The sequence below is a fragment of the Salmo salar genome, chromosome ssa11 (genome assembly GCF_905237065.1).
Source record: "Salmo salar chromosome ssa11, Ssal_v3.1, whole genome shotgun sequence".
Classification (NCBI taxonomy): Eukaryota; Metazoa; Chordata; class Actinopteri; order Salmoniformes; family Salmonidae; genus Salmo; species Salmo salar.
Window position 1 is genome coordinate 81378986 of NC_059452.1, and position 26941 is coordinate 81405926.

A 26941-nucleotide genomic window follows, 5' to 3' on the forward strand; every position below is an offset into this window, starting at 1 on the left:
GAATCATCTCAAGATGGAAACAACAGGATGCTCCCGAGCTCAATTTCGAGTCTCATAGCAAAGGGTCTGAATGCTTAGGTAAATAAGGTATTTCAGTTTTTTATTTGTATACACTTGCAAAGATATCTTAACCTGTTTTTGCTTTGCCAGTATGTGTAGATTGAGATTTTTTTTTAAGGCTGTAACGTAACAAAATGTGGAAAAAAGGAAGGGGTCTGAATACTTTCTGAATGCACTGTATAGAATTAGTCATGATGTATGCAGAGGCTGTAAAACTGATTGGGGGAACTACAGTGTGGAATAATGGAGCTTCCATGGCTGCTCATGTAGTAAGTGGACCTAATGTCAGGGCTTGTGTTTCTGCTGGTCCTGGCTTGGTTTGAAGGCCTGCTCAGAAATATTGCGCTCATGAATGTGCATTGTCAAAGGACACTTTGAAAATGAATAAAGTTGACTTGAAAACTTTTATTGGTAAGGTTGTCAGTACGACTTTAATCCAGACAGGGCCCACATCCCCCTCATTCGCAGAAGGAAACGACGGAGGTATCATGGACAACTTTCCGGGTGCCTTATAAGGATCCATTGCCGAGAGGGTAATCTACCTTTACCATCTGTCCTATTAGCCAACGTTTAATCAATCAATAATAAAATAGACGAACTACGAGCATGTATATCCGACCAACGGGACATTAAAAACTGTAATCTTATGTTTGACAGAGTCGTGGCTGAACGACGACATGATTAACATACAGCTGGTGGGTTTTAATATTTTTCGGCAGGATAGAACAGCGGCCTCTGGTAAGACAAGGGGCGGTGCCCTATGCATATTTGTAAACAACAGCTGGGGCACGAAATTAAAGGAAGTCTCAAGATTTTGCCCGCCTGAGGTAGAGTATCTCATGATAAGCTGTAGAAAACACTATTTACCCAAGAGAGTTTACATCTATATTTTCGTAGCTGTTTATATACCACCGCTGGCACTAAGACCACACTCAATGAGCTGTATACGGCCATAAGCAAACATGGAAACGTTCATCCAGAGGTGGCGCTGCTAGTGGCCGGGGTCTTTTAATGCAGGGAAACTCAAATCAGTTTTACCCAACAAAAATTCTATCAGCATGTTAAATTTGCAACCAGAGGGAAAAAAACTACAGACCACCTTTAGTCCACACACAGAGATGCGTACAAAGCTCTCCCTTGCCCCCCATTTGGCAAGTCTGACCATAATTTTATCCTCCTGATTTTGTGCTTACAAGCGAAAACTAAAGCAGAAAGCCCCAGTCACTCAGTCAATAAGAATCTGGTCAGATGAAGCAGATGCTAAGCTACAGGACTGCTTGCAGAGGCGCCGGCGCAGAAGGCAGACATTTTATGTGCCCCCAACGATAATTTTTTTGTTCGTTTATCTGCGTTGTTTGTTTGTTTTGTTTTTTACTATTTTTGTCAATAATGTTGCCGCTGCCGTCTCTTATGACCGAAAATAACTTATAGACTTCAGGACTGCGATTACTCACCACGGACGAGCGTAATCCTTTTTCTTTCACGACTCTGACGAGGCGGAGGATATACGGCTCCCTCGGGAACAGGCCCCGACCCCAGTGATCTGCGTGAAGAGGAGGCGGAGAAAGAGAGGCCGGAGGGCGGGCTGCATTCTGAGGAATAGGCGGCGATCGAATAAACCCCCACTTCCCTCAATTCTACTCGCAAACATGCAATCTTTGGACAGAAAAATGGACAAGTAATTGGGAAGTTTAAACTACCAACGGACATTAAAATCGGTAACATCTTATGCTTCATGGAGTCGTGGCTGAAAGACGACAATATCAACATACAGCTGGCTGGTTATACGATGTACCGGCAGGATAGAACGGCGTCTGGTAAGATGAGGCGGCGGTCTATGTATTTTTGTAAATAACAGCTGGTGCATGATATCTAAGGAAGTCTCGAGCCATTGCTCACCTGAGGTAGAGTTTCTCATGATAAGCTGCAGACCACGCTACCTACCGAGAGTTCTCATCTGTATTCTTCGTAGCTGTTTACATACCACCTCAGTGGTTGGCACTAAGATAGCATTGGATGAGCTGTATTCCGCCATAAGCAAACAAGAAAACGCTCACCCAGAGGCGGCGCTCCTAGTAGCTGGGGACTTTAATGCAGGGAAACTTAAATCAGTTTTACCAAATTTCTATCAACATGTTAAATGTGCAACCAGAGGGAATAGAACTCTGGACCACCTATACTCCACACACAGAGATGCATACAAAGCTCTCCCTTGCCCTCCCTTTGGCAAATCTGACCATAATTCTATCCTCCTGATTCCTGCTTACAAGCTAAAATTAAAGCAGGAAACACCAGTGACTAGATCAAGAAAAAAGTGGTCAGATGAAGTAGATGCTAAGCTACAGGACTGTTTTGCTAGCACAGACTGGAATATGTTCCGGGATTCCTCCAATGGCGTTGAGGATTACACCACATCTGTCAATGGCTTCATCAATAAGCTCATCGACGACGTCGTCCCCACAGTGACCGTACGCACATACCCCAACCAGAAACCATGGATTACAGGCAGCATCCGCACTGAGCTAAAGGCTAGAGCTGCCGCTTTCAAGGAGCGGGACTCTAGCCCGGAAGATTATAAGAAATCTCGCTATGCCCTCCGACAAACCATCAAACAGGCCAATACAGGACTAAGATCGAGTATACTACACCGGCTCTGACGCTCGTCGGATGTGGCAGGGCCTGCAAACCATTAGACTACAAAGGGAAGCACAGCCGAGAGCTGCCCAGTGACACGAGCTTACCAGATGAGCTAAACTACTTCTATGCTCGCTTCGAGGCAAATAACACTGAAACGTGCATGAAAGCACCAGCTGTACTGGAAGACTGTGTGATCACACTCTCCGCAGCCAATGTAAGACCTTTAGACAGGTCAACATTCACAAGGCCGCAGGGCCAGACAGATTACCAGGCCATGTACTGCGACCATGCGCTGACCAACTGGCAAGTGTCTTCACTGACATTTTCAACCTCTCCCTGTCCGAGTCTGTAATACCAACATGTTTTAAGCAGACCACCATAGTGCCTGTGCCCAAGAACACTAAGGTAACCTGCCTAAATAACTACCGACCCGTAGCACTCACCTCTGTAGCCATGAAGAGCTTTGAAAGGCTGGCCGTGGCTCACATTAACACCATCATCCCAGAAACCCTAGACCCACTCCAATTTGCATACCACCCCAACAGATCCATAGATGATGCAATCTCTATTGTACTCCACACTGCCCTTTCCCACCTGGACAGAAGGAACACCTATGTGAGAATGCTATTCATTGACTACAGCTCAGCGTTCAACACCATAGTGCCCTCAAAGCTCATCAATAAGCTAAGGACCCTGGGATTAAACACTTCCCTCTGCAACTGCATCCTGGAATTCCTGACGGGCTGCCCCCAGGTGGTAAGAGTAGGTAACAACACATCCGCCATGCTGATCCTCAACATATGGGGGCTCCTCAGGAGAGGGGGCTGAGCACAGTGCCTGGTATGGCAACTGCTCGGCCTCCCACCGCAAGGCACTACAGAGGGTAGTGCGTACGGTCCAGTACATCATTGGGGCCAAGCTTCCTGCCATCCAGGACCTCTATATCAGACGGCGTCAGAGGAAGGCCCTAAAAATTGTCAGACTCCAGCCACCCTAGTCATAGACTGTTCTCTCTGCTACCGCACGGCAAGCGTTACCGGAGCGCCAAGTCATAAGACTCCTGAACAGCTAATCAAAGGGCTACCCAGACCCCTCTTTTACGCTACTGCTGCTCTCTTTTTATAATCTTTGCATTGTCACTAACTCTACTTACATGTACATATTACCTCAACTAACCAGTGCCCCCGCACATTGGCTTGTTATTTTACTGCTGCTGTTTTAATTTAGTTAGGTAAAAAATTTAATTAACACTTTTTTCTTTTTCTTAACTTCTTAAAAGGTCTACATTTGTTGTATTTGGCGCATGTGACAAGTAAATGTTATTTGATTTTGACTTGGGTTGTGGAAAGCAGAAATGCCAGGTTGAAGGTTATTGTGGATATGGCAAAAGAGATATTGTGGCTAACAGACGTTACTGTTGAAATGGTTGTTGACATGCTGAACAATCCTAAGGGTGGAGTGTTTCAGCATCATATAGATAAAGTGTAATGGTGTATGGGGGGTTGGGGAGGATGTGGTAGAAGTAGTAGGAATTTATTTGGTTTTTATTTTCATGGTAGTACAGAATTGCCATTCCAGCACAGTAGGTGGTGGCATGCACTTAAACGATTGTGTTACGCATATCATGGAAGAGGAGAAGGACCGCCATGATATCATGGAAGAGGAGAAGGACCGCCATGATATCATGGAAGAGGAGAAGGACCGCCATGATATCATGGAAGAAAAAGGAAAAAAAGGTTGCTGACCCCTGGTGTAGCCTTTTAGCAGCGTAACAGCAGAACCTGCGAAGGCCAGCAGCAGCGGGAGGAAGAGGGTCAGGAACCTTTTTTTTCCTTCTTTTCTTCCGGTTAGGCTATCTTGATCTCTGGCACCCTCATGTCATTTGTGTGTCTAATTATTTAATCAACATGTGCTGGAAGCCTCAGACAAGCTCAGTAGCCTACATATAGTTGATTTTATTAAAACACATGGGGTGTGTCTATATAGGGGAAAAATACACAATTAAAATTTCAACCAATTGATTAGTTGAAAGAACAAAGCAAGTTGGGGACAAGCCTAGTTTGCACAACCAAAGAATTTCTGCACAAACTGTCAGAAACCATCTCTGGGAAGCTCATCTGCATGCTCGTCGTCCTCACCAGGGTCTTAACCGACTTCGGTGGGCAAATGCTCACCTTCCATGGCCACTGGCTTATTGGAGAAGTGTGCTCTTCACGGATGAACCCCGGTTTCAACTGTACCAGAGAGCTGTCAGACTGTGTGTGGCGTGGTATGGGCGAGCAGTTTGTTGTGAACAGAGTTTCCCATGGTGGCGGTGGCAGGCATGAGCTACGGACAAGAACACAATTGCATTTTATTGATGGCAATTTCAATGCACAGAGATATCTTGACGAGATCCTGAGGCCCATTGTTGTGCCATTCATCCATCACCTCATGTTTCAACATGATAATGCACGCAAAGATCTGTACACAATTCCTGGAAGCTGTAAATGTCACAGTTCTTCCATGGCCTGCATACTCACCAGACATGTCATCCATTGAGCATTTTTGGGATGCTCTGGATTGATGTGTATGACAGCATGTTCCAGTTAATGGCTGATACTCCACTCAGCCATTGAAGAGGAGTGGGACAACATTCCACAGGCCACAATCAACAGCGTGGTCAACTCTAAGCGAAGGAGATGTCGCGCTGCTTGAGGCAAATGGTGGTCACACCAGATACTGACTGGTTTTCTGATCCATGCCCCTACCTTTTTTTTAAGGTATCTTTGTCCAGCAAAAGCATATCTGTATTCCCAGTCGTGAAATCAATAGATTAGGGCCTAATGAATTTATTTAAATAGACTGATTTCCTCATGAACTGTAACTGAGTAAAAATCTTTGAAATTGTTGAATTTAATATTTTTGTTCAGGGTAGATCATTCCCTCTAACCCATATTTAAAACAAATATTTTAACCTTTTATATAACTACACAAGTCAGTTAAGAACAAATTCTTATTTACAATGACGGCCTACTGGGTTAACTGCCTTATTCAGGGGCAGAACGACAGATTTTTACCTTGTCTGCTCAGGGATTCGAATCAGCAACCTTTCGGTTACTGGCCCAATGCTCTAACCACTAGGCTACCTGCCGCCCATAACACTGTAATCACTACTTCTAGGCCACTTATATAATTTTAAACATAGTAAAACGTGTTCATATCGATTAGTCAGTTTCCAACAATATGAAGAGTTGTCCTCAGTGATATGTTTGTGGCAAACGCAACGCTTTGTATTCAGGACATAAAGTTAATTTCTTTGCCACATTTTTGGTAGTTTTACTTTAGTGCCTTAATGCAAACAGGATGCATATTTAGAAATATTTATATTCTTTACAGGCTTCCTTCACTGTGTCAGTTAGGTTAGTATTGTGGAGTAACTACAATGATGTTGATCCATCCTCATTTCTTCCAATCACAGCCATTACTCTAACTGTTTTAAAGTCACCATTGGCCTCATGGTTAAATCCCTGATTGGTTTTCTTCCTCTTCGACAACTGAGTTAAGAAGGACACCTGTATCTTTTCTAGCGACTGGGTGTATTGATACACCATCCAAAGTGTACTTAATAACTTCAAGTTAAAGGAATATTCAATGTCTGCTTCTTTTTTTTTACCCATCCACCAATAGGTGCCCTTCTTTGGCATTAGAAAACCTCCCTGGTCTTTGAGGTTGAATCTGTGTTTGAAATTCACTACTCGACTGAGGGACCTTACAATTATCTGTGTAGGGTACAGAGGGGTACAGAGATGAGGTAGTCATTCAGATATCATGTTAAACACTTATTGCACACACAGTGAGTCCATGCAACTTATTATTTGAATTGTTAAGCACATTTATACTCATTTAGGCTAGCCATAACAAAGGAGTGTAATACTTGTTGACTCAAGACATTTCAGCTTTAAAATGTTTTATTAATTTGTAAACATTTCTAAAAACATTATTCCACTTTGACATTATGGAGTATTGTGAGTGTGTGTGTAGGCCAGTGACGCCAAAATCGCATTTTAATCTATTTTAAAGTCAGGCTGTAAGACAACAAAATGTGGAAAAAGTAATGGGTGTGAATACTTTCTGAAGGCACTGTAGCTACAAACCATATGTTTTCGACCTGCACCATTCTCTTCACAACACCACCTTGATAATTCTCCCAGTAAGAGAATATGTGCATCTAAAAAAAAAAAAATCTTCTTCCTGTACAACATGGAATATCCCACACTGTACAAAAGCAAAGTCGACAGACCAACAACACAAAAAAAACATTCAGTTTTTTTTAATACCTTATTGAGATAACTGAAAGAAATGACTGCTGTGAGCTAGACAGTGACCAGTGGGTTGTGACGTCATTGTCTGTGCCGCAGATAGCTTCCGCTACTCCTGTGACATCTGCGGGAAGAAATACAAGTACTACAGCTGCTTCCAGGAGCATCGTGACCTGCATGCTGTTGACGGTAATGGACTTACTTACCTACCCTCTCTTCTCCTCCTTTTACTTTCCATTATTTTGTTCCTTCTAGGCCTTTCTATACGGTGTCTGTTTTTTAATTCAAATGGGAACTTGTTTTGTCTCAGTGGCAATGTTGACTTGACTTGCAGTTCCATAAAAGTTTGTGGTTTTGTTAGAATGAATTCCTGGGAAGTTGAGCATGTAAAGTCCCTCGTAAAAGGAAGAGCTCAAATGCTTAAAACAGGAAACTAGCCAGTCACAGGGCTGATATTTGTAAGAGTAGTGTACTTGTAGCCCTTAAGCTGTTTGATTGAACTTTCACTTCCACGGCTACTGCTGCTCTAAAGAAAGTACCCTGTGTGAATTAACTTCACACCTTCCTCCATATCGCTCTCTGTCTCCCCCTCTCACCCAGACCCATATGAGCAGGTGGTTCTAGGACCTGTGGAAGACCTCAAGGAGGAGCCGCTAGTGGAACAATTCCAGAAAATGGGACCAAGTAAGGCTGCGCTGCATGCTGGTCTGCTGTTGCTAGGCAGATTTTGGTTTTGCTATTGGGCACACCATACTGTGCGAGATATACACTGAGTGTACAAAACATTAGGAACACCTTCCTAATATTGAGTTGCACCCCCTTTACCCTCAGAACAGCCTCAATTAGTCGGGGGCATGGACTACAATGTGTCAAATGGTCCACAGGGATGCTGGTCCATGTGGACCAGCAGTTGTGTCAAGTTGGCTGGATGTCCTTTGGGTGGTGGACCCTTCTTGATACACATGGGAAACTGTTGCGTGAGAAAAACCAAACAGGGTTACAGTTCTTGACGCATTCAAACCGGTACGCCTGGCACCTACTACCATACCCTGTTTAAAGGCACTATTTTGTTTTGCCCATTCACCCTCTGAATGGCACACATACACCTTCCATGTCTCAACTGTCTCGAGGCCTACAAATTCTTCTTTTACCTGTCTCCTCCCCTTCATCTACACTGATTTGAAGTGGATTTAACAGGTGACATCAATAAGGGATCATAGCTTTCACCTGGTTAGTCTATCATCTGTGTTCTGTACAGTCAGTGTACTCTAAAGTGGTTGATGTATCTGAAATCCATCCTTTTGCAGTGTGTTAAGGAAAGGTTATTAGTTTTAGCATTTAGCGCTTTACCTCATGGATGCAATGTACTTGGCTCTGAGGATAGTTATTAGTAGATTATATCCCATTATGAGCGTAATACAATATGATTCGATTTGGGGAATAATTCAGTCTCAATTTCCCCAGTACTGAAAATGAAGGAAACCATTTCAGTGAACCACCAAGGATGCTACTCGTGTTGTTCTTCTATCATTACAGGAAGTTATTTTTATTGAATGCAAGGAATGTGATATTTTGAGTAACCTCTTTTGTCATTTTCTCCCACAGAAACTGGGAGCTATGTGTGTGAGTTCTGTGGGAAGCAGTACAAGTACTTCAACCCATACCAGGAACATGTGGCTCTTCACCAACCAACGAGTAAGTCATCTCACAGGCCTACGGAAGGGACTAGTCATCTGTTGTAGTCTAGCCTCCCAAACTCACCTGAGTCCTCGTCACCTGTGTTAGGTCATAAGTTCAGTTCAAGTAGGTAGATAAGTTGCCATTTATTTATTTGATGGTACTGACACAACTTTCTACCCACAGATTGGTCCTTCGATAATATGAAATCGCCTCGGTCACGTGGAAGTGTGGGTGGAAACATGGACGTCAACAAGTACAGTGCCACTAAATTAGAAACCGGTATGGACAACTGAGCTAGGATCTCTGCTTAATCTGCTCACACACCAACTCCTGCACAATGGCTGTGTGTGAATGTATATAGACTCTAGAGTGACAACAAAAGAAGGTGTCCTAAACCACTTAAAGATGTAAACTTTTAGACCTTAAAATGGACCTGAGAGTTTATAATAAAGTGGGCAGGTTCAAACCCTAACTATCATGTAACATTTGATATCACTGTAAAGCAAGGCTACAATCTCCTGCCGCAGATCGTTTTGTCTCAACTTTCTCTGCTGTGATCCGAAGCGCTTCCTCGCTCATCTTATCTGTCATATCTCTCACCTGATCAGTCTGTCTATGCAGAGCTATTTAAAGCTTGACACACTCCTCTAGCACAGAATAATGGGTCAAAAGAGATGGTGGACAGGAGTAGTAGGACTCGTATTCAAATGCTATGGGTGAATATTCCTTTTTTATTGAATCCGGTGACAAAAAAAGCAATGAATCATCAGAAAGCAGATATTGCATCATTATCCGCCATTTTGTATGATATGTTACGTAGCCACCTGTTTTTCACCCATGTCAGAGGTCTACACTCAAAAATAACGTTTTTTTTGGTGTGTATCTGGACTGTTTTTACACACAATGGGTTTTCTTTGGGACTTGTCAGTTAAAGCATTGTATTTATTCCTACTTTTTCATTTAGTGTGTTACTTTTCTATTATTTCCCTTATTTTCTTTCTCTCTGCATTGTTGGGAAGGGCCTGTAAGCATTTCACTGTTAGTCTACACCTGTTGTTTACCAAGCATGTGACTAATACAATTTGATTTCATATATTCCACAGACAGTCCCTTCAGTCAGAAAATAGAGAGCAAAACCCAGTCCAGCTTGGTGGACACCAACAGTTCCCAGAACTCAAGCGGTGAGCACTGAGGCGCTTCTCATTAGCTGTATACTTGTGCATTTTATGAATGTCTCTCTGCACAGTGCAGTGTATTTTCAGTTGGGCAACTCTCCCAATCATTAGCTGTGAATGTCAATACATAGGGAGACAATGTGTTCTAACTGAGACCTGGGTAGAACATGGAGGTAGATGGAGAGGGAATCAGGCAGAAATGTGAGTGTTGGTGGCTTAGTGCAGTGTTTCCCAACCCATGTCCTCGAGTACCCCCAACAGTACACATTTGTATTATAACTCTGGACATGCACACCTGATTCAACTTGTCAACTAATCATCAAACCCTCAATGAGTTGAATGAGGTGTGTTTGTCAAGGGCTTCAACGAAACTGTACTGTTGGGGGTACTGGAGGACCAGGGTTGGGAAACACTGGCTTAGAGTCCAAGCATATAACCACATTAAAATCAAGGCCATAGTCTGATTCTCTACCCTGCTTCCTGAAGTATACACTCGTTTGCTCCCCCTTGTGGATTCAAAAATTATGGATTGGTCTAGGAAATGTAGTGGAAACATCCTCAGTCTAGCCAATGCCTACATCAATCAAATGCTTTTAAATCCACAAGGGGAGGAGAGCAAGTGCAAACTCTGAAAGGGTAGGGAATTTTATCTGAAAACCAATGCAGTGTGTCTGAGTCTGACGTCACTCACTTCCTCTCACTCAGGTACTCCAAGCCCCCTGGTGACCAGTTCATTCCCTGCGTCACAGAGTGAGTCCACTCCTCTCTCTACCTGCCTGCCTGCAAACAGAAACAAATGGGACCATTTCACCCTCTCCATTTTGTTTATTTTGACCACAATGAGAAACAGCTGCTGCCAGTGATATTTTCCTACTCACTTGTCATTTTGCCCTGTTCATTTGGGCTTGTCACACTTGCACCTCCATTTAGGCAGTGTTTGAGACCCTGTAGTACTTGATGTGAAGGGTTGAATTTAGGCAGGTTAATCCATGGCGAATGGAAGAAACTAGGTGTTGTATTACTGTTTTAAGTATTGTCATAACATGACATGAGATGAGGGACTTTTCTGCTGACCCATACTTTACCCCAGCTGGGCATAATGATTCTGTGCCCTTCAACAATAACCTGTTACAGTTGACAAGCCAGGTGGGAAAATGTCATGAAAAACCTATGCAATCAAATGAAGATTTATCTACATCTTTTACCAAATAAATTAGCCATGAGAACTTCAAAACAATCAGGACCTAATGCCGCTAGAACCCCAAAGACAAAGCGACAGTGGCAGAGACAATGTCACTAGGTAGGAAGACTCAATCACTCTTAAATGGCATACATAGATAATCAAATATTAAATTAAGTAGGTTGAACATGTCCCTGTGTTTTTATATGCGGTAAAATGAAACTTGCCGGCGGTGACCTAGATCTAGCGACACTCTGGGAATAGACTGGACAGGTCTACAGTGGATGTGCTCTTTCTTATGCTATGGGAACCCTTATTCTGGGCCTTGTGTTTCTAGAACCCTACACATGTGGCGCCTGTGGCATCCCGTTCCAGTTCTACAACAACCTGCTGGAGCACATGCAGTCCCACGCTGGTGAGTTACCTGCACCTAGTGGGAGATATACCCGACTGGCTCTACTCATGGAGCGTAGTCGTCAAATGGCTGGGAGGCAGGCTTTCAGCTGATCAAGTTGGTCTCAGTCCAAGTTGAATTCTAAGCTTGTTAATGGCTTGATACTTTGGATTCTTAAAGTACTTTGATATTTTTTCGAACTACACCTTCATTTTGGAATAGTTAATATCTTGACACAAACAGCGCTGTATATCACACCCTTAGGTTAAGATATATATCACACATCAAATGTTTTACATATTACATTTATTATGCACTTTATTTGTGTTATGACCATTGTCACCCCTGTAGTTTTATGTGTATCTACTCTTTTGGTTAATTATTGGTTGTTTACTAACCCCATCTAACTGTTAGCCACTAGCTAACCCTCAGCTTTTAGCTAACCCTCTGGAAGTATAAGCTGCAGTTCATTAAAGGTCATCAGTCAACTGAAATGCATTCATTAGACCTTAATCCATGGGTGGGACTTGGACGGCATAGGCCCACCCACTTGGCAGCCAGGCCAACCCACTGGGAAGCCAGGCCCAGCCAATCTGAAAGAGTTTTACCACAAAAGGGCTTTATTACATACAGAAATACTCCTCAGCACCCCCTCAGACAATCCCGCAGTTGAAGAAGCCGGATGTGGAGGTCCTGGGCTGGCGTGGTTACACGTGGTCTGCGGTTGTGAGGCCGGTTGGACGTACTGCCAAATTCTCTAAAACGACATTGGAGGCAGCTTATGGTAGAAAAAGTAACATTCCCTTTTCTGTCAACAGCTCTGTTTGACATTCCTGCAGTCAGCATGCCAATTGCCCGCTCCCTCAAAATTTGAGATGTCTGTGGCATTGTGTTGTGACAAAACTGCTCATTTTAAAGTGGCCAACATTGTCCTCAGCACAAGGTGCACATGTGTAATGATCATGCTGTTTAATCGGCTTCTTGATATGCCACACCTGTCAGGTGGATGAATTATCTTGGCAAAGGAGAAATGCTCACTAACAGGGATGTAAACAAATTTGTGCATACATTTGAGAGGAATAAGCTTTTTGTGCATATGAAACTTTTCTGGGATTTTTTATTTCAGCTCCTGAAACATGGGACCAATACTTTACATGTTGCGTTTATATTTTGGTTTAGTGTATATGGCCCTATAACAATTAACCAATTAATAACACTTTAGCTATTAGCCTTTAGCTATCCCTCTGTAGCTTATAGCGATTAGATACTGTAACCCTAGCTTAACAGTTAACAGACCTTCTATCTGTCTGTTTCCCCTCAGCGGATAATGAAAAGCATACCAAAGGGGAGTCTCCAAAGACATCACCGGGCCCAGCCTCACAGGACCAGTTGTGGAGGTCCCCCCAGCCCCAGCATCAGGCCCAAGCTCAAATAGTTCAAGTCCAGATACAGGCTCAATCCCAGGCTGCACAGAGAAACCACTCCATCAACCGTGAGTAGGCTACGAATCATTCAGTATCGCTGTTATAGTCATGCTGCCTATGAATAAACAGGGTTTCCACCCACTCTTGAAAATGTGCTATGGGGATGAAATTTCACTTGTGTTATAAAATACATTTTACCAGAACATGATTCTTCTGAATTGTTCAGTGGGTTCTTTCTCTAACGTATATAAACATTTATATCCAAAAAGTCGTATTTCGTAACCTAATAGATCCGATGATGTGCACCAAGCTCTGTTGACAGAGCAGTGCCATTTTTTTACAGAAACTTTTGAGGATTTTACATGTGGTGGTGGTATTCTGCACAGTTGTTTCTGCAGGTCGCAAAAATCACAATTAGCATGACACAATCTAAATTAAATGTAAAGGGCTTTGCAAATAAAAAGCTTGCCGTATGCTCAGTGCTCCGTTGACATGTCAGCGATACGCTTGTTTTTGGGAGAAATCTTCTGAACAGGAATTTAATATGAAAAGCGTATACTAAAATATGAAAATGCATGACGTCTCAAAATCAATATCCATCTTACCTCCTCTATTGTTTTATGTCCTCCGGATTCCAGAAGAAAGAAGACATGTTCTATGTTTAGCCTGTCAGTTAGCATTCTCGCACAGCATCCAGCCTAGCTGACGCAATGCCATAATCCTGATTGATGACCACTTTCTTTCTCTGGTCTCCATTGATTTAGTCACCTTAATATTGGCCAAATCTCAAATAACCTTTTGAATGGATTGTGATAGAGACATGATTATTTTATCCACTAAACAAAAGATGCATGTTTGATTGGACACCCTAATAAACACACATAGGCCACACTGCCTATGAATACATACTTTATCTCTCTTGCTTAAACTCTTTCTCCTATCTCTACCTCCCTTTCCCATAGTTTTCCTCTATTTTTCTCTTTATCCCATCTCCTTTCCCTCTCTCCTCCTCACTCTCACTGCATCTCTCCCATTCCTCTCTCCACAGAGAACAGTGGTGGGTTACCGGAGAAGGAAAGGCAACAGGTAGCCGAGCGTCTCCTGAGGGTGATGTGTACAGACCTGGGCGTGCTCAACATGCTCAACAGCAAGGACTTCCTGAAGCTGGCCCAGACCCTGGTGGACACGGGCGCCCGCCACGGTGCCTACTCCACCCGCGACGCCCTGGGCAACATGAGCTCTCTGGCCCTGCGCCAGCTTCCCCGCATGTACAACCAGGTCAAGGTGAAGGTGACTTGCGCCCTGGGCTCCAACTCCTACCTGGGCATTGCCGTCACCTGCCACTCCCAGACAGTGGGACCTGATGCCTGCCTAGTGCTGACAGCGTACCAGGTGGAGGGGTCCAGGCTCAAGCGCTATGTTCTAGGTGTCAAGGAGGCAGACCTGAGGGAGGGGCCAGAGCAGGTGCACCAGTGGACACAGAACGTGCTCTCGGAGTTCGTCATGTCAGACATCCGCACGGTGTACGTGACTGAGCCGCGGGTGGGAGTGGGGTGCTTGCCACTGGGTGGAGGCGGGCGGAGGAGGGTGTGCCTGCGGTGCGCCGGGTGCTCGTTGGGTGCTGTGGTCCAAGCGGTGCTGGGGAAGCACAGCTTACAGGCAAGGGGGCTCCATGAGCTGGCTGAGCTGTTGGCCGCCTGCCACGACATCGCTGCCTCCACCAGCCTCTTGTCCACCAGCGCCGCCACAGACGAGGGCATGTCTAACCCCTCCACTCCCCCTGGGCTCAGCCCTACTCCTCCCTGCTGGGACCGCATGGCTGAGGCCCTCCTTCAGGTGCACTCCCACTCTGAGCAGATCTTCGAGGCGTATGGGAGGAGCAAGGCCACACTGCAGGGCCTCAACAAGCACCTTCTGGGGACGCTGACCTGCCTGCTGGCCCCTCTGCGCCTGGCCGCCCTGGAACTCAGCAGCCAGAGGAGGCCAACCCTGCAACAGGTGCTACCTGTCTACCTGCGCTTGGAGAAACTGTTCACCTCCAAGGCTGGGGAGGTGGGGACCTCCAGCAAGCTCTGCCATTACTTTCTGGAAGCTCTTAAGGAGAACTTCAAGGTGGAGAAAGCCCACCAGGTAGCCATGGTGCTGGACCCCCAGCTGAAGCTGCGTCCTGTCCCAGCCTACCAGCAAGAGGAGATCATCGCCCACGCCTGCGAGATGGCCACAGACACCCGCGATGGTGGAGGGTCCGGGGGTGAGGACGTGGATGGACCCTCAACACTCAAACGGCTCCGCGTGGATGTCCCCAGGGGCGGGGTGAATGCCAGAGGGGTAGTAGCCGTGTCGTCGTGTGAGGCGTCGTCAGATGAAAGCCAGACCCAGGTGAGACAGGAGGTGTTCCAGTATCTGGCTGAACCGCTCCTCCAGGGTACCAACCCAGACCTCTTCCACTACTGGAGCACCACGGTGGGCGACCGCTACCCCAGACTGGCACGCCTGGCACTGTGGCTGCTGGCCGTACCCGCTGTGGGCGTTCGCAGCGAGTGTGTGAGCGTCTGTGAACAGAGCTTGGCCATGAAGAGGAGGCAGCAGGTCACCGCCGAGGAGATGAACAAACTCATCTTCCTGCGCTCCAACATGGCCTGAATGTTACGGTCCGACCAATAAGGCTGACCTAACCACGACCATAGCTCGACTGTCCTAGACCGACCCACCAATGACCCACCAATGACTACACAGACTATCTACAGCGGGATAGCGGAACCCATAGTGCGATCTTCTCAAGATGCTGATCAAACCGTGGTTAGTGCCAAATGCAACAAAGAAAAGAATGTATTATCAGGGGTTGAATGGCTTTTAAAACTGATAGGATAAACGACAAGGATGGCAAGGGGTGTTGCATCTGGTGCTAGCTAGTAACCGCTGTTATTCTTTGGCCCTTAAAGATCTCGCATTCACTGAATCACTTCTGACCCTATGTGTCAAAGTAAATTTCATGCCTTTACAATGTTATCAAACTGCCGTCTTTTTACAATTTCTTCAATGGCTTGTAGTTGTCTGGCTTTAGTAGCCCTTTGAAGGACTAAAGGAGGAAGATTGGCCTTCGGTGGTTGTGTATGACCTGGCATCAGATCCGTTCTGGACAATGGTGCCATTGGAGTGCACTCTGTTACTGAGTGACAATACTGAATGACTTGATGGTTGGGGTGGGTGTGATTAGGAACTCGTCGGCCTGATTGCTATATATATTTTAGTAATAATAAATTCAATATAAAGAGAACTGAAATGAAGTGGGCCTCCAACCCCACCCAGCCAACATGTTTCCATCCAAACCCCCACACCTGGAAACCATGTTTCCCCACCCCCCTAGAAATTAGGTTTGCTCGTCAGTCAGCACTCCCCCTCCAGGTGACCAGAGGTGTCGAAAGCGTTCCACAGGGATGCTGGCCCATGTTGACTCTAATGCTTTCCACAGTTGTCAAGTTGGCTGGATGTCTTTTGGATGTTGGACCATTCTTGAGACACACACACACACACACACAGGAAACTGTTGAGCGTGAATCCAACAGCGTTGCAATTCTAGACACACTCAAACCGTTTCGCCTGGCACCTACTACCATACCCCGTTCAAAGGCACTTCAATATTTTTTCTTGCCCATTCACTCTCTGAATGGCACACACAGACAATCCATCCAATTTATTATTATTTATTATTTTGTATGCGTGTTGGGCTTTATACATTTTTTTTGTAAGTATTAGGCTTTAACTAAGATTATTCTTTAGAGTCAAGTATATTTGTCCAGGCCTCAATTGTTCCTTGATTAGCACCATTCATTCTCGCTGTGGATAATTCTGATGTTAGAGCTTCTAACAGTAACTGTATCCACTGGAGAATTGGGAGAGAGTGAGGTGATTGCCATCTAAGAGACAACAGCTTTTTTTGCGGCAATGCTGCCTGCCAGCAGTTAATATTCAAGGAGCTATCATTGTTAAGTAACATAATAGATGCATTGAATAAGCATTGAATATTTACATTGATGCACATTTAACTGCAGGGCACTCCCACATTATTTGAAAAATGTGCCTACCTGATTTAGGGGACACAGTGAACAGTTGGGAGTTAGCGCCAATTTCATCATGAAACGTATCCTTGGTGATAAATACAGTCGGTGAACAAACTTAAAATGTATAAATTGATGGTTTGTGTCGGTCAAATTTTTCAATATTCTGTTCGTTAAAGTGTTGTTCAGATTCAATTAGATCTGTCGAACAATACTTTTTTAATGGCTAGCTCAGAATATGAGCTTACTAAGTTGTTTATATATTATAGAGATCAGTCCTTTCCAGAGCCCAGATCATTTATTTATAAATCCCATCATTGGATGGTTTGGTAGTTGGGTTTCCCAAGGGACTTCTTACGCCAGCATAGCTGTAAAAAAAAAAATGTTTAAGTTAAAAAAAATAAAAAGTTGCCTGGTAAATCTTGGAATATTCTCAAACCATTTCTGTCCATGATATCGGTAAGGGTACGGATTCCACATTTGGACCATTGGGGAAGATGCAAAAGGCTGCCCTACAGATCGCAAGGCATTATTGTGATGTATTGGAGCATCCCAGTTGCGTTGTTTAAAAATTGGCGCAAAATAGAAATTGTGTAAGCTATAATAGGACCAAAGCATACTTGACATTTTAAGGGGTATATCTGTGAAGACCACCTCTTCCAGGGCAATAGGAGACAATATTTCCCTCTACTCAGCCAAGGGGAAGGAGAATCCTGTCTAAAACAATTTAGGATGGTGTGAAATGCTAGTGCCTGGAAATACTATTTAAAGTTTGGTAGGGATTGCCCTACGTCTTTCTCTCTTTGTGAGTTTGTTCATTTTAGAGATATGACCAGTCTGGTCTATCAAAAGCTATTTCTGCACCGAGAGAGAATACAGCCCAAGGAGCATCTAAGATATGTAATAGTCGAGGGAGGTTAGCCGAAGATAAATGTTTTTAAACAAACCCATGTGGGCCAATTTGGGTAAGTTTCGAGATGGGACGACAGCATTTTGGAGAAAAAAAATAATATTTGTGTTTATCAAAGATAGGGGGCGATAGTAAGAACACTGGCAGGCATCCTTACCTTTTTTAAAATGAAAGCGGAATTAGTGCTGTATTCACATCTCTCCCAAATGAACCTTTGTGAACGTTTGTGTTAATCATTTCGAGCAATAGTGGACCTAATTGATTCCCAGAATTGTACTAAACCTCAGGAGGAATACCCTCCCATCCAGGTGATCATTCTAGCCCCAATGCCCTTTTGAGTTTACTGAAAGACATTTGGGCTCCCAGCGAGGTGGCTTCCTCTGAGAGAAGAGGAGTTCTTAATTATTTTAAAAAGGACTTAGTCTGGGTTGGTGTGGATTTATAATCCGAGGTATACAGTTCTTTATAGAAGTGGGAAAATATTTGATTCATTTGGGTTCTGATGGTATTCCCGTGTTTCAGATTCAATAGTCGCTATGTCAACTAATTGATCATTAGTCCATAGCTTTTTGGCCAGTAGACGACTGGGATGATTACCATGGAAGTAAAGGTTGAGTCTAACTCGATGGATGGCACATTCTGCTCTCTGTCTTATCTGTAAATTAACTTATGTCTTGACATTGGAAAGAGTAATAGCTACCTGGTCTGAAAATAGTGTTTGTTGAGAACGCACTAACGCAGTTAACATTTCCAATTTTGATATCTTATTTAATCATAGACATGCGAAACAAGTACAATGAGACCAACTACAATCCACACGCAACCAAGTCTCTCCAGCATATACTCTCTGATTACAACCTCATTTATGCATGGTGAGCACATAATCCTAAAGCAAAAGAGTACACTTTCCACTCAAACAGGCATAAAACATTCTTCTGTCCCAATAATAACATGGAAATCAGTTAATTCTAACAATATGTTGTTCAGAGAATCAAAAAATGTAGGATCATATGAATTTGGAGGATACACATTAATAAAGGCATTTTTTTCCATTATGGATACATTTAAGGAAAGTGATTCTGCCTTCTTGGTCTTTGCCTTTACCCAAGATTATAATTACACCTTTTAGTTTGGTTTGGGGCTGATGAAAAAGCAGTCTTTTTTTTTTTTTTACAAATTCTCTTTTCTATGTGCGTCCTTTTTGAGCAGATGTGTTTCTTGGTGCTTTACTATATTAATATGGTTTCTTGCTAGGATATCAAGACAGCAGGAACGTTTATTAGAAGTATTAAGGCCCTTCAAATTCCAAGAGAGAATAGCTAGCGTGGACAATAAAAAAAAAAAAAAAAAAGTATTATTAATGGATGTAATTTGTTTAAATTATTATTTAATTTGGGGGTTTTCTTTCCTTGTCTTTTATTTCATTTTTTAAATCGTGGGCATGTAATACCATTGACAGCAGTTACAAGTAGCCATCCCACATTAGGGAAGTGGGAGCTAAAGATTCATGGTCCCCCAGACTAACCGCCACACCTCCCCCAGAATATCCCCTACCTCGGTGTGGTGGACACATTGTCATATAATATAACTGGCTATCAGGACCACCTTTCATTTGTCTATGAAATCAGGCCCATCCCTCTTGACGTGTTATTTGGTCCAACTTCTCAGTAAAATCTTGACCTCCCACTTTCTTTTGCAATAAATCCTCCCAGTGTATAATATTGTTTGACAGTTATTTTGAAAGAAACTAACATATCTGTTTTGAGTTTAAAAAATGAAAACCTTCCCCAGCAGAATCAAGAGATTCTTTATCGTGTTGCATCTCTCCCTTAATTCTCTCCCTTAAGTCACAATTTAACTGTTTGTGGAAATATAACACAATAGTATAAAACAGAGAGTAAACACTTGTACTTTTGCCCAAAAGTTGGAAACTATGGCGCAATGCCAGAAAATATGTAACAAATCCTCCACTTCTACACCAAAAAAATTGCACAAATGGGATTGTTCAATTCCCCATATTTGAAACATCTTGTTAGTAGCCAGAAATGTGTACAAGATCTTCAACTGAAACATTCGGATTGTGAAGTCTTGTTTTATACTGAACAAAAATATTAACGCAACATGCAACAATTTTAAGTTACAGTTCATATAAGGAAATCTGTCAATTGAAATAAATTCATTAGGCCCTAATCTATCGATTTTCACAACTGGGAATACAGATATGCATCTGATCACTGATACCTAAAAAAAAGTAGGGGTGTGGATCAGAAAACCAGTTTGTATCTGGTGACCACAGCGTGATGCATCTCCTTCGCATAGAGTTGATCAGGCTGTTGATTGTGGCCTGTGTAATGTTGTCCCATTCCTCTTCAATGGCTGTGTGAAGTTGCTGGCTATTGGTGGGAACTGGAACACACTGTACTCAATGGGTGACATGTATGGTGAGTATGCAGGCCAGGGAAGAACTGGAACATTTTCAGTGTCCAGGAATTGTGTACAGATCCCTGCGACATGGGGCTTTGCATTACCATGCTGAAACATGAGGTGATGGCGGCTCATGAATGGCACAAAAATGAGCCTCAGGATCTCATCACGTTATCTCTGTGCATTCAAATATCGATAAAATGCAGTTTGTTGTCCATAGCTTATGCCTGCCCATACATAACCCCACCGCAAACATGGGGCGTTCATAATGTTGACATCAGCAAATTGCTTGCCCACACAACGCCATGCATGTGGTTGGCGGTTGTGAGGGCAGTTGGACGTACTGACAAATTCTCTAAAACGACGGAGGTGGCTTATGATAGAGAAATTAACATTACATTTTCTTTGCAACAGCTCTGGTGGGACGTCCTGCAGTCAGCCAATTGCATGCTCCCTCAAAACTTGAGACATCTGTGGCATTGTTTGACAAAACTGCACATTTTAGTCGCCTTTTATTGTCCCCAGTACAATGTGCACCTGTGTAATGATCATGCTGTTTAATCAACATCTTGATATGCCACACCTGTCAGGTGGATAGATTATCTTGGCAAAGGACAAATTCTCACTAAAAGGGATGTAAAGACATTTGTGCACACAATTTACAAGAAATAAGCTTTTGGTGCGTATGGAACATTTTCTGTGATCTTTTATTTCAGCTCATGAAACATGGGACCAACACTTTACGTGTTGCGTGTAATTTTGTTCAGTGAATGGGAGTATCAAACTGCTTTTCCCAGAAAGAGTGGAATGGGATGGCAACCAATTTGTTGTTTTCCAAATGAAAATGATACGTCTTTATAGATTTTAACTCTAGTTAACCGTCAGTAGCTATGTTTTCAATTATTCAAAAATATACATTAAAAGAATGAGCATTTTCCCACAAGTGGTGTCTCCACCAAACAGATTTGTTTCAGATAAAAATCAGTGTGTGATGTCTTATGCACAGAAAATGTACTTTTTCACACAAGTTTTCATGTACAGAATAAAACTCCAGTAGCAGTGCGTGGTAAAATCACTGGGGAAGCCAGACTCGCCAAACCGCGCTTCTTAACACCCACCCGCTTAGCCCGGAAGCCAGCTGCACCAATGTGTAGGAGGAAACGCTGTTCAACTGATGACTGAAGTCAGCCTGCAGGCGCCCTGCCCACCATAAGGAGTCGCTAGAACGCGATGAGCAAAGTAAAGCTCTCACCGCCTAACCCGGACGACGCTGGGCCAATTATGCACCGCCCTATGGGACTCCCGGTCATGGCCGGTTGTGACACAGGCTGGGATCGCACCCAGGTCTGTAGGGATGCAGGTCCTTAGACTGCTGCGCCACTCGGGAGGCCCAATCACTCACAATTTAGTCCAATCACTGTAAGCTAAATATAATTTGGCTGTCCATGGTTCTGATTTCTGTGTGTGTGTGCACGTTCATACAAGCAGAAAAATATGTTGACTCCCCCTACTTGTAGAGAAACGACAATGCCATCCTCTCGTTATTGTTGACGAAACGGTCTATCACTCTGTCTTACAGTACACACTACTTTTTTGTTGTCCTAGGCTACCTTGCTAAAATGCTTGCTCGCTAGCCTAACATTAGCCTTCTACATCTAGCTACATATTGAACCTCCATCCTCTCGGGCCAGCGGCACAACAATGTATGAATTAATGGTTGGATCAGAATCGCCATTATAATCATTGACCAGTACTGAGAATTAAAACCACAAGTCCAAATCTCGATCTCCATCATGGCTAATGTAGGAAAGGGCCAACTTTAGCTAGCTACTCTACAGTTTTGTCACACAAACTGTTGCGTTAAAAAGCAAATGTGCCTTCTCTGATCTTGGCACGTGCGATCCAGCCAACAACTATCAAATACAGTGTGGGTAGGCTAGTCTACATGATGAGATTATTATGGATTAGAATATGTTTGTCAAACAGCAGTCAAGCATCGATCATCATGTTACCAGAATCGGCACTTTCACCACACTGAAGTTCATCATAAATAATTTATTCTGTAGTTTAATAAACTGCGTGGTTTCCCGAGTCATAGTGGGAGGACCACACACCATATCATCATGTGACTCCAAATTTACTTCGATATGATGGTTGTTCTATAAATATTTCTCGCATAATTCATTTTACAGACACAAAAAAATCCATGTCGGACAAACAAATTTTCTGTCAGCATTTATAAAATGTTACCGAAACTGTGATGGAAACAAAGTTGTCGGGATTTTGGATTTATACGCTATGACTTTACTCGCATAAAAACTGGATGGAAACATGGTTTGTGAGATTTAATGAGGTCTACAAACAGTTTCTCTTTCCTTAACCCTTGTTTTTAAAGACAGTCTCACTACACCAAACTCCACGTCTTTATGTATAATGTTTGTCAGTTTCTGATATTAGTCTTTCTTAGTCTTCATTTTGTCGTTTTGTACTTTTTACATCGAATATAGACCCATGTATTAATTTATCCAAAAGCAAATAGTCCAAAGAAACTTACTGGTGTGGCAATTATGGTTTCATGCTTTTAATTCATGCACTGAATTTTCTTGTAGGGTTAAATGTTTTGGCATGGTTGATCCATCCCCGCACTTGAGTTTTGTCTGTCCTCCATTCATTGACACACTCCACTTTCTCATTTAGGAGTTGAGTGTGTGAAATCTATTGTTGCCTTTGAAGACTTGCACAAATAAGTTGGAATGTGCATAACATCCCAACTGGCTAGCTAGACCAGTACTATATTGGAAGTGAGTGTCACAAACACCTAGGTACACACATCTTGATAACATGTCTATTCAGTATAAATGGTTGACTTAACTTTCCTCTGTCCATAGCATCTGAGTTATTTTTTTACCTCCAGTTCTATGACTCAAGGACATAGACTAAAGGCTATGATTTGTCCAACATTATGAATATAATGAAATAGAAAGTGTAGGATATAGATAATACCACTGAAATTGATTTCATTTTGAAGTGGTATTTTTTTTTAGACAACCATAGTTAAGGGATTTAACCTGTAGATCTTACATAGGAATTTCAAGCAGTAAACTCTCCTGGACATGCAGTCGTTGATGTGGTGATCTCCAATACTACTACAATTGCCTCGTACACTTTGTTGGTAGGATGTGAATTTATAACAAAGATATGCATGCAATCAATATTAGAGGACTGGTCTATTCTATCATGTAAGCCAGAGTGTTTATTCTAAAACGGAACAGTTTCAGGGGGTCAGAAGTTGCTCGTAGGCAGTATACCCTCCCCTAATCCCAACTTGAACCATTAGGGGCAAAGGCACAGACCTGACCTCAGATCAGTGTCTAGGGGAAACTTCATCCTCCTTTCAAGGGGTGGCAGTATACTAATACAATAACTGTTTTACGTCAGTAGAGGGAGCAAGAGTTGCAGAAATGAGGCGTACAGTTGATAACGCCATACCTCTTTTTCTAAACTAGCATTTCAAGGTTTTTGATACACACAACTCAAGATAAATACTGTTTGTTATAAAGAACTAAATTCAGATTACAAAAAAATATATATTTTGTCGCTGACTAATGGCTTCGCAGAAACGCACGTCTTGTCTTTATCCGGTGGGTATAACAAGATGCTAATGTTCACTGTAAGTACAAGATGGCTAACAAATACTCTTTCCCTCTCCTTCAGAAATGTAGACTATTCTCAATTCTAATTGAGCATCAATGTTGTTTGTCTTATTTTATGGAAACATGTCATATTGTTTGTACTTTTTATACTCTGCTAGACTGCAATTTTTTTATTTTAACTTATTTTAATTCCACCATATTTGTCTTATCGGTAGGTCTAATTTATACTTTTGTAGTGACTATTTTGATATACTGCTGATGATAGGATACAAAGTATTTTGTTTCAGAATGTCAGAAGTGACCGCACTGTAGAATGTTCTGAAATACGTTACCCACTGTAGTATGTGCTGTGTGAATAAACTGGCTGAAATGAGCATCAGCCTCTGACCACGTTATAATGTGCAGTGTTGATGCATTGAGAGGAGTGTGTTTGTGAGACAGAAAGGACTCTTAACACGTAGACCAAGTTAGAGAGAACCCCTCAGATATTCACATATGAACATACTGAGACAGGTGGCTGCTTTTCAGTGGCATACAGAGGGCTTCCACATGGAGAGAAAGAAAGCAAGGCCTTACACAGTAGCTGAGAGGGAAAAACTGAGGGTTCATGGAAAAGGGTGAGAGGCCTTACGTAAAGGCAGAGTGAGAGAGAAGACTCACATGGAAGGATAGAGAGAAGCTATACAGAGGGTGGTTGGTTGGAGGTGCGTGCGAGGGTTCCCTGGGGGCCACTGGTGTGGCGAGAGAGCGAGGGGGAGCGTGGGTTTCGGCCTGCTGTCTTTCTTCCTCCCCTCGTACCCGGGTCACTGAGCCCCTGAGGCACTGCAGGCTGCAGCCATGCAGAAACACCCTTGCTGGTTTCTAAGGTTACTCCCACCACTAGCCTGCCCGCGAAAGCTAATTCACAGCACATGTGCCCATCCGGGCCTCCATTTCCCCGCCCCACTGCTGAAGGTGAGTTTTTCCATACCGTTTAACCACAGAGTTGGATGCCAAGTTTGTTTTTGCTTACAGGACAAGTGTTAGGGCAGCTCAAATGTTTGGTCATTTAGAAAGCAGAGAGGAGAGAAAAAAACACCACCCTTAGACAATTGCTTCCGTTATGCACTAGTAAGAGAAGTTGCATCTCAGCTCTTTCTAAGGGTAGCATAGAAATATGTTGTGCACACACGTTTTCACATTCACTTTAGCACCTATATAAACTGTAGCTTTATAACGCCTTTAACCTGACTGGTGCTTAATTTCATTGGCAGACAAGTTAGTTTTAGAGGACTCTGGGATGGTGAGGGGGTTCCCCTATTTACACTCTGGGCCAGCAGGTGGCAGTACAGCCTTTAGCTCAATGTAGCTGGAGAGGGGGGTGAACTGCGAAAACATTGATAGCCCAACTCCAGGAAACCTCTGGCTTTGCTATGCCGTGCTATGCGTTAGGGGGCAGGAAAAGGCTGATATACTTCAGGACTGGAAGCGGGAGTCAAATTTATTTAACAGGCAAGTGCTGCCAAGACCAGGGGGCCATCCAATCACAATTATTTTGGCTTTGTTCTGTGGCCCACGTGCAGCATGTTTTTTTATAATTCATACATCGAGACAGGAGTGCAACCCGATAGCGTGTTGCCCTTAAGGTAAATGTGAGAATATTTTTGTCCAGGTGCAGCATGTAGTGAATTCCCAGAGAGCACACCTCACCCCAAAGTGAAAACCCATGAGTTTTGATGAATGAGATGAAACTGATTATTTCAAGGTACCATCACTGGCATAACAGTTTCTCTCGACCACTTGCAAGGGAATTCGGGCCCTAATTCTGTTTTTAAATCGAACTGTCCTGTATACGTACAAGCATTTCGCTACACCCGCAATACCATCTGCTAAATATGTGTATGCGACCAATAAAATGTGATTTGTAGCCCACCTGAACCTGCATGACTTGAGCCATCCTTGTGCACTCTCCCAGCTTGGACAGAAAGTTGTGCGTAAAACCAGTCTTAATGCCAAATAAATCAGTTCACCCTCAACACCGCCTTACTAGGGATTGTTTCATTATGCAGTGAAGTGGCCGACCCGCCATTTTTTTGGGGGGGGCTTGCCTGTTTTGCATGTTATTTTGGCATTAATACGTGTCCATATCAGTTTGCAAACAATGTAAAAAATAATATATGATCAAGTTAATAAAGCCGCATACAAACATGGTCTCTTTTTCTTTTTTGCTCAGTGTTCTGTCATTAATGGGGATGCTATGTTACCGCCAAGTCAAAGGGGAGACCTCAAATTCTTGCCCCTTGGGTGCCGCCATAGAGTTGCATTAGAAGTGTCCATCCAAGAAGGATAAAGGTCATTGGCCACAGATAAAATTACGTCAAATCACGTTATATGTACAGTAGCTTTGATTGGACTGATCATGTCAACAGCATACTTTTCAAAATCTTTGCATCGTCATGAATCAAGTCGACAATCTACTGGCAATTCCTTGTCATTTGAAGAGAAATTATTGAAAATGTATCGGTGCTCATCGGCCATTGGACATAAATATTACACAAGTTGGAAATTGCAAATTCAACAATGAGTGGTTTGGAAGGAACCCGTGGCTGTGTGGTCCCAAATCTGGGATTACGGGGCTCTTTTCCAAGTATTTTGCCCACGAAGGACCGCCACACCACCTCCTGGTTCAAGTGAGCACAGCACAACAAGGTGAGTCCAAAAATGTATTGTATGCTGCTGCATAAATTATATGATATGCCAGGGAGATATGCATAATGTAGCTAAGAAAGTAACACCAAATGAATGTTGTGAAGTAAGATGTTAGTAGCCCATGTGCCTCACCCTAATAATTTGGTCTATTTACCCCTCTTAATTTTGCCTACTGTTCTGATTTGGTGGTGGACATGCAGCCCATAATCTGTTTTAAAGAAATGTAATCATTGAAAATTGTAAGAGCTTTCACTGTCAGCTTATATGCCACCTTTATTTATCTTACGGTTCTGACTTGGTGTACAGGGAGAACACTAAGAAAGGCCATGTTCTGAATTCTGTCGCTGTACATTTCAA

The 26941-nt window shown here is 43.1% G+C and overlaps 1 protein-coding gene across 1 annotated transcript in view; it reads left to right on the plus strand.

Annotated features, from left to right (window-relative positions):
• Positions 1-24291, plus strand: part of LOC106563271 (zinc finger protein 618) — a 49115-nt gene extending 24824 nt beyond the window's left edge. Inside the window, exons 5-13 of the mRNA XM_014128713.2 lie at positions 7098-7187; positions 7599-7682; positions 8604-8693; positions 8862-8957; positions 9782-9859; positions 10559-10603; positions 11371-11448; positions 12749-12919; positions 13900-24291. Coding sequence (XP_013984188.2) covers positions 7098-7187; positions 7599-7682; positions 8604-8693; positions 8862-8957; positions 9782-9859; positions 10559-10603; positions 11371-11448; positions 12749-12919; positions 13900-15494 — 2327 coding nt within the window. The 3' untranslated portion in view covers positions 15495-24291. The remainder of the gene's footprint in view (positions 1-7097; positions 7188-7598; positions 7683-8603; positions 8694-8861; positions 8958-9781; positions 9860-10558; positions 10604-11370; positions 11449-12748; positions 12920-13899) is intronic.
• Positions 24292-26941: the final 2650 nt, after the last annotated feature.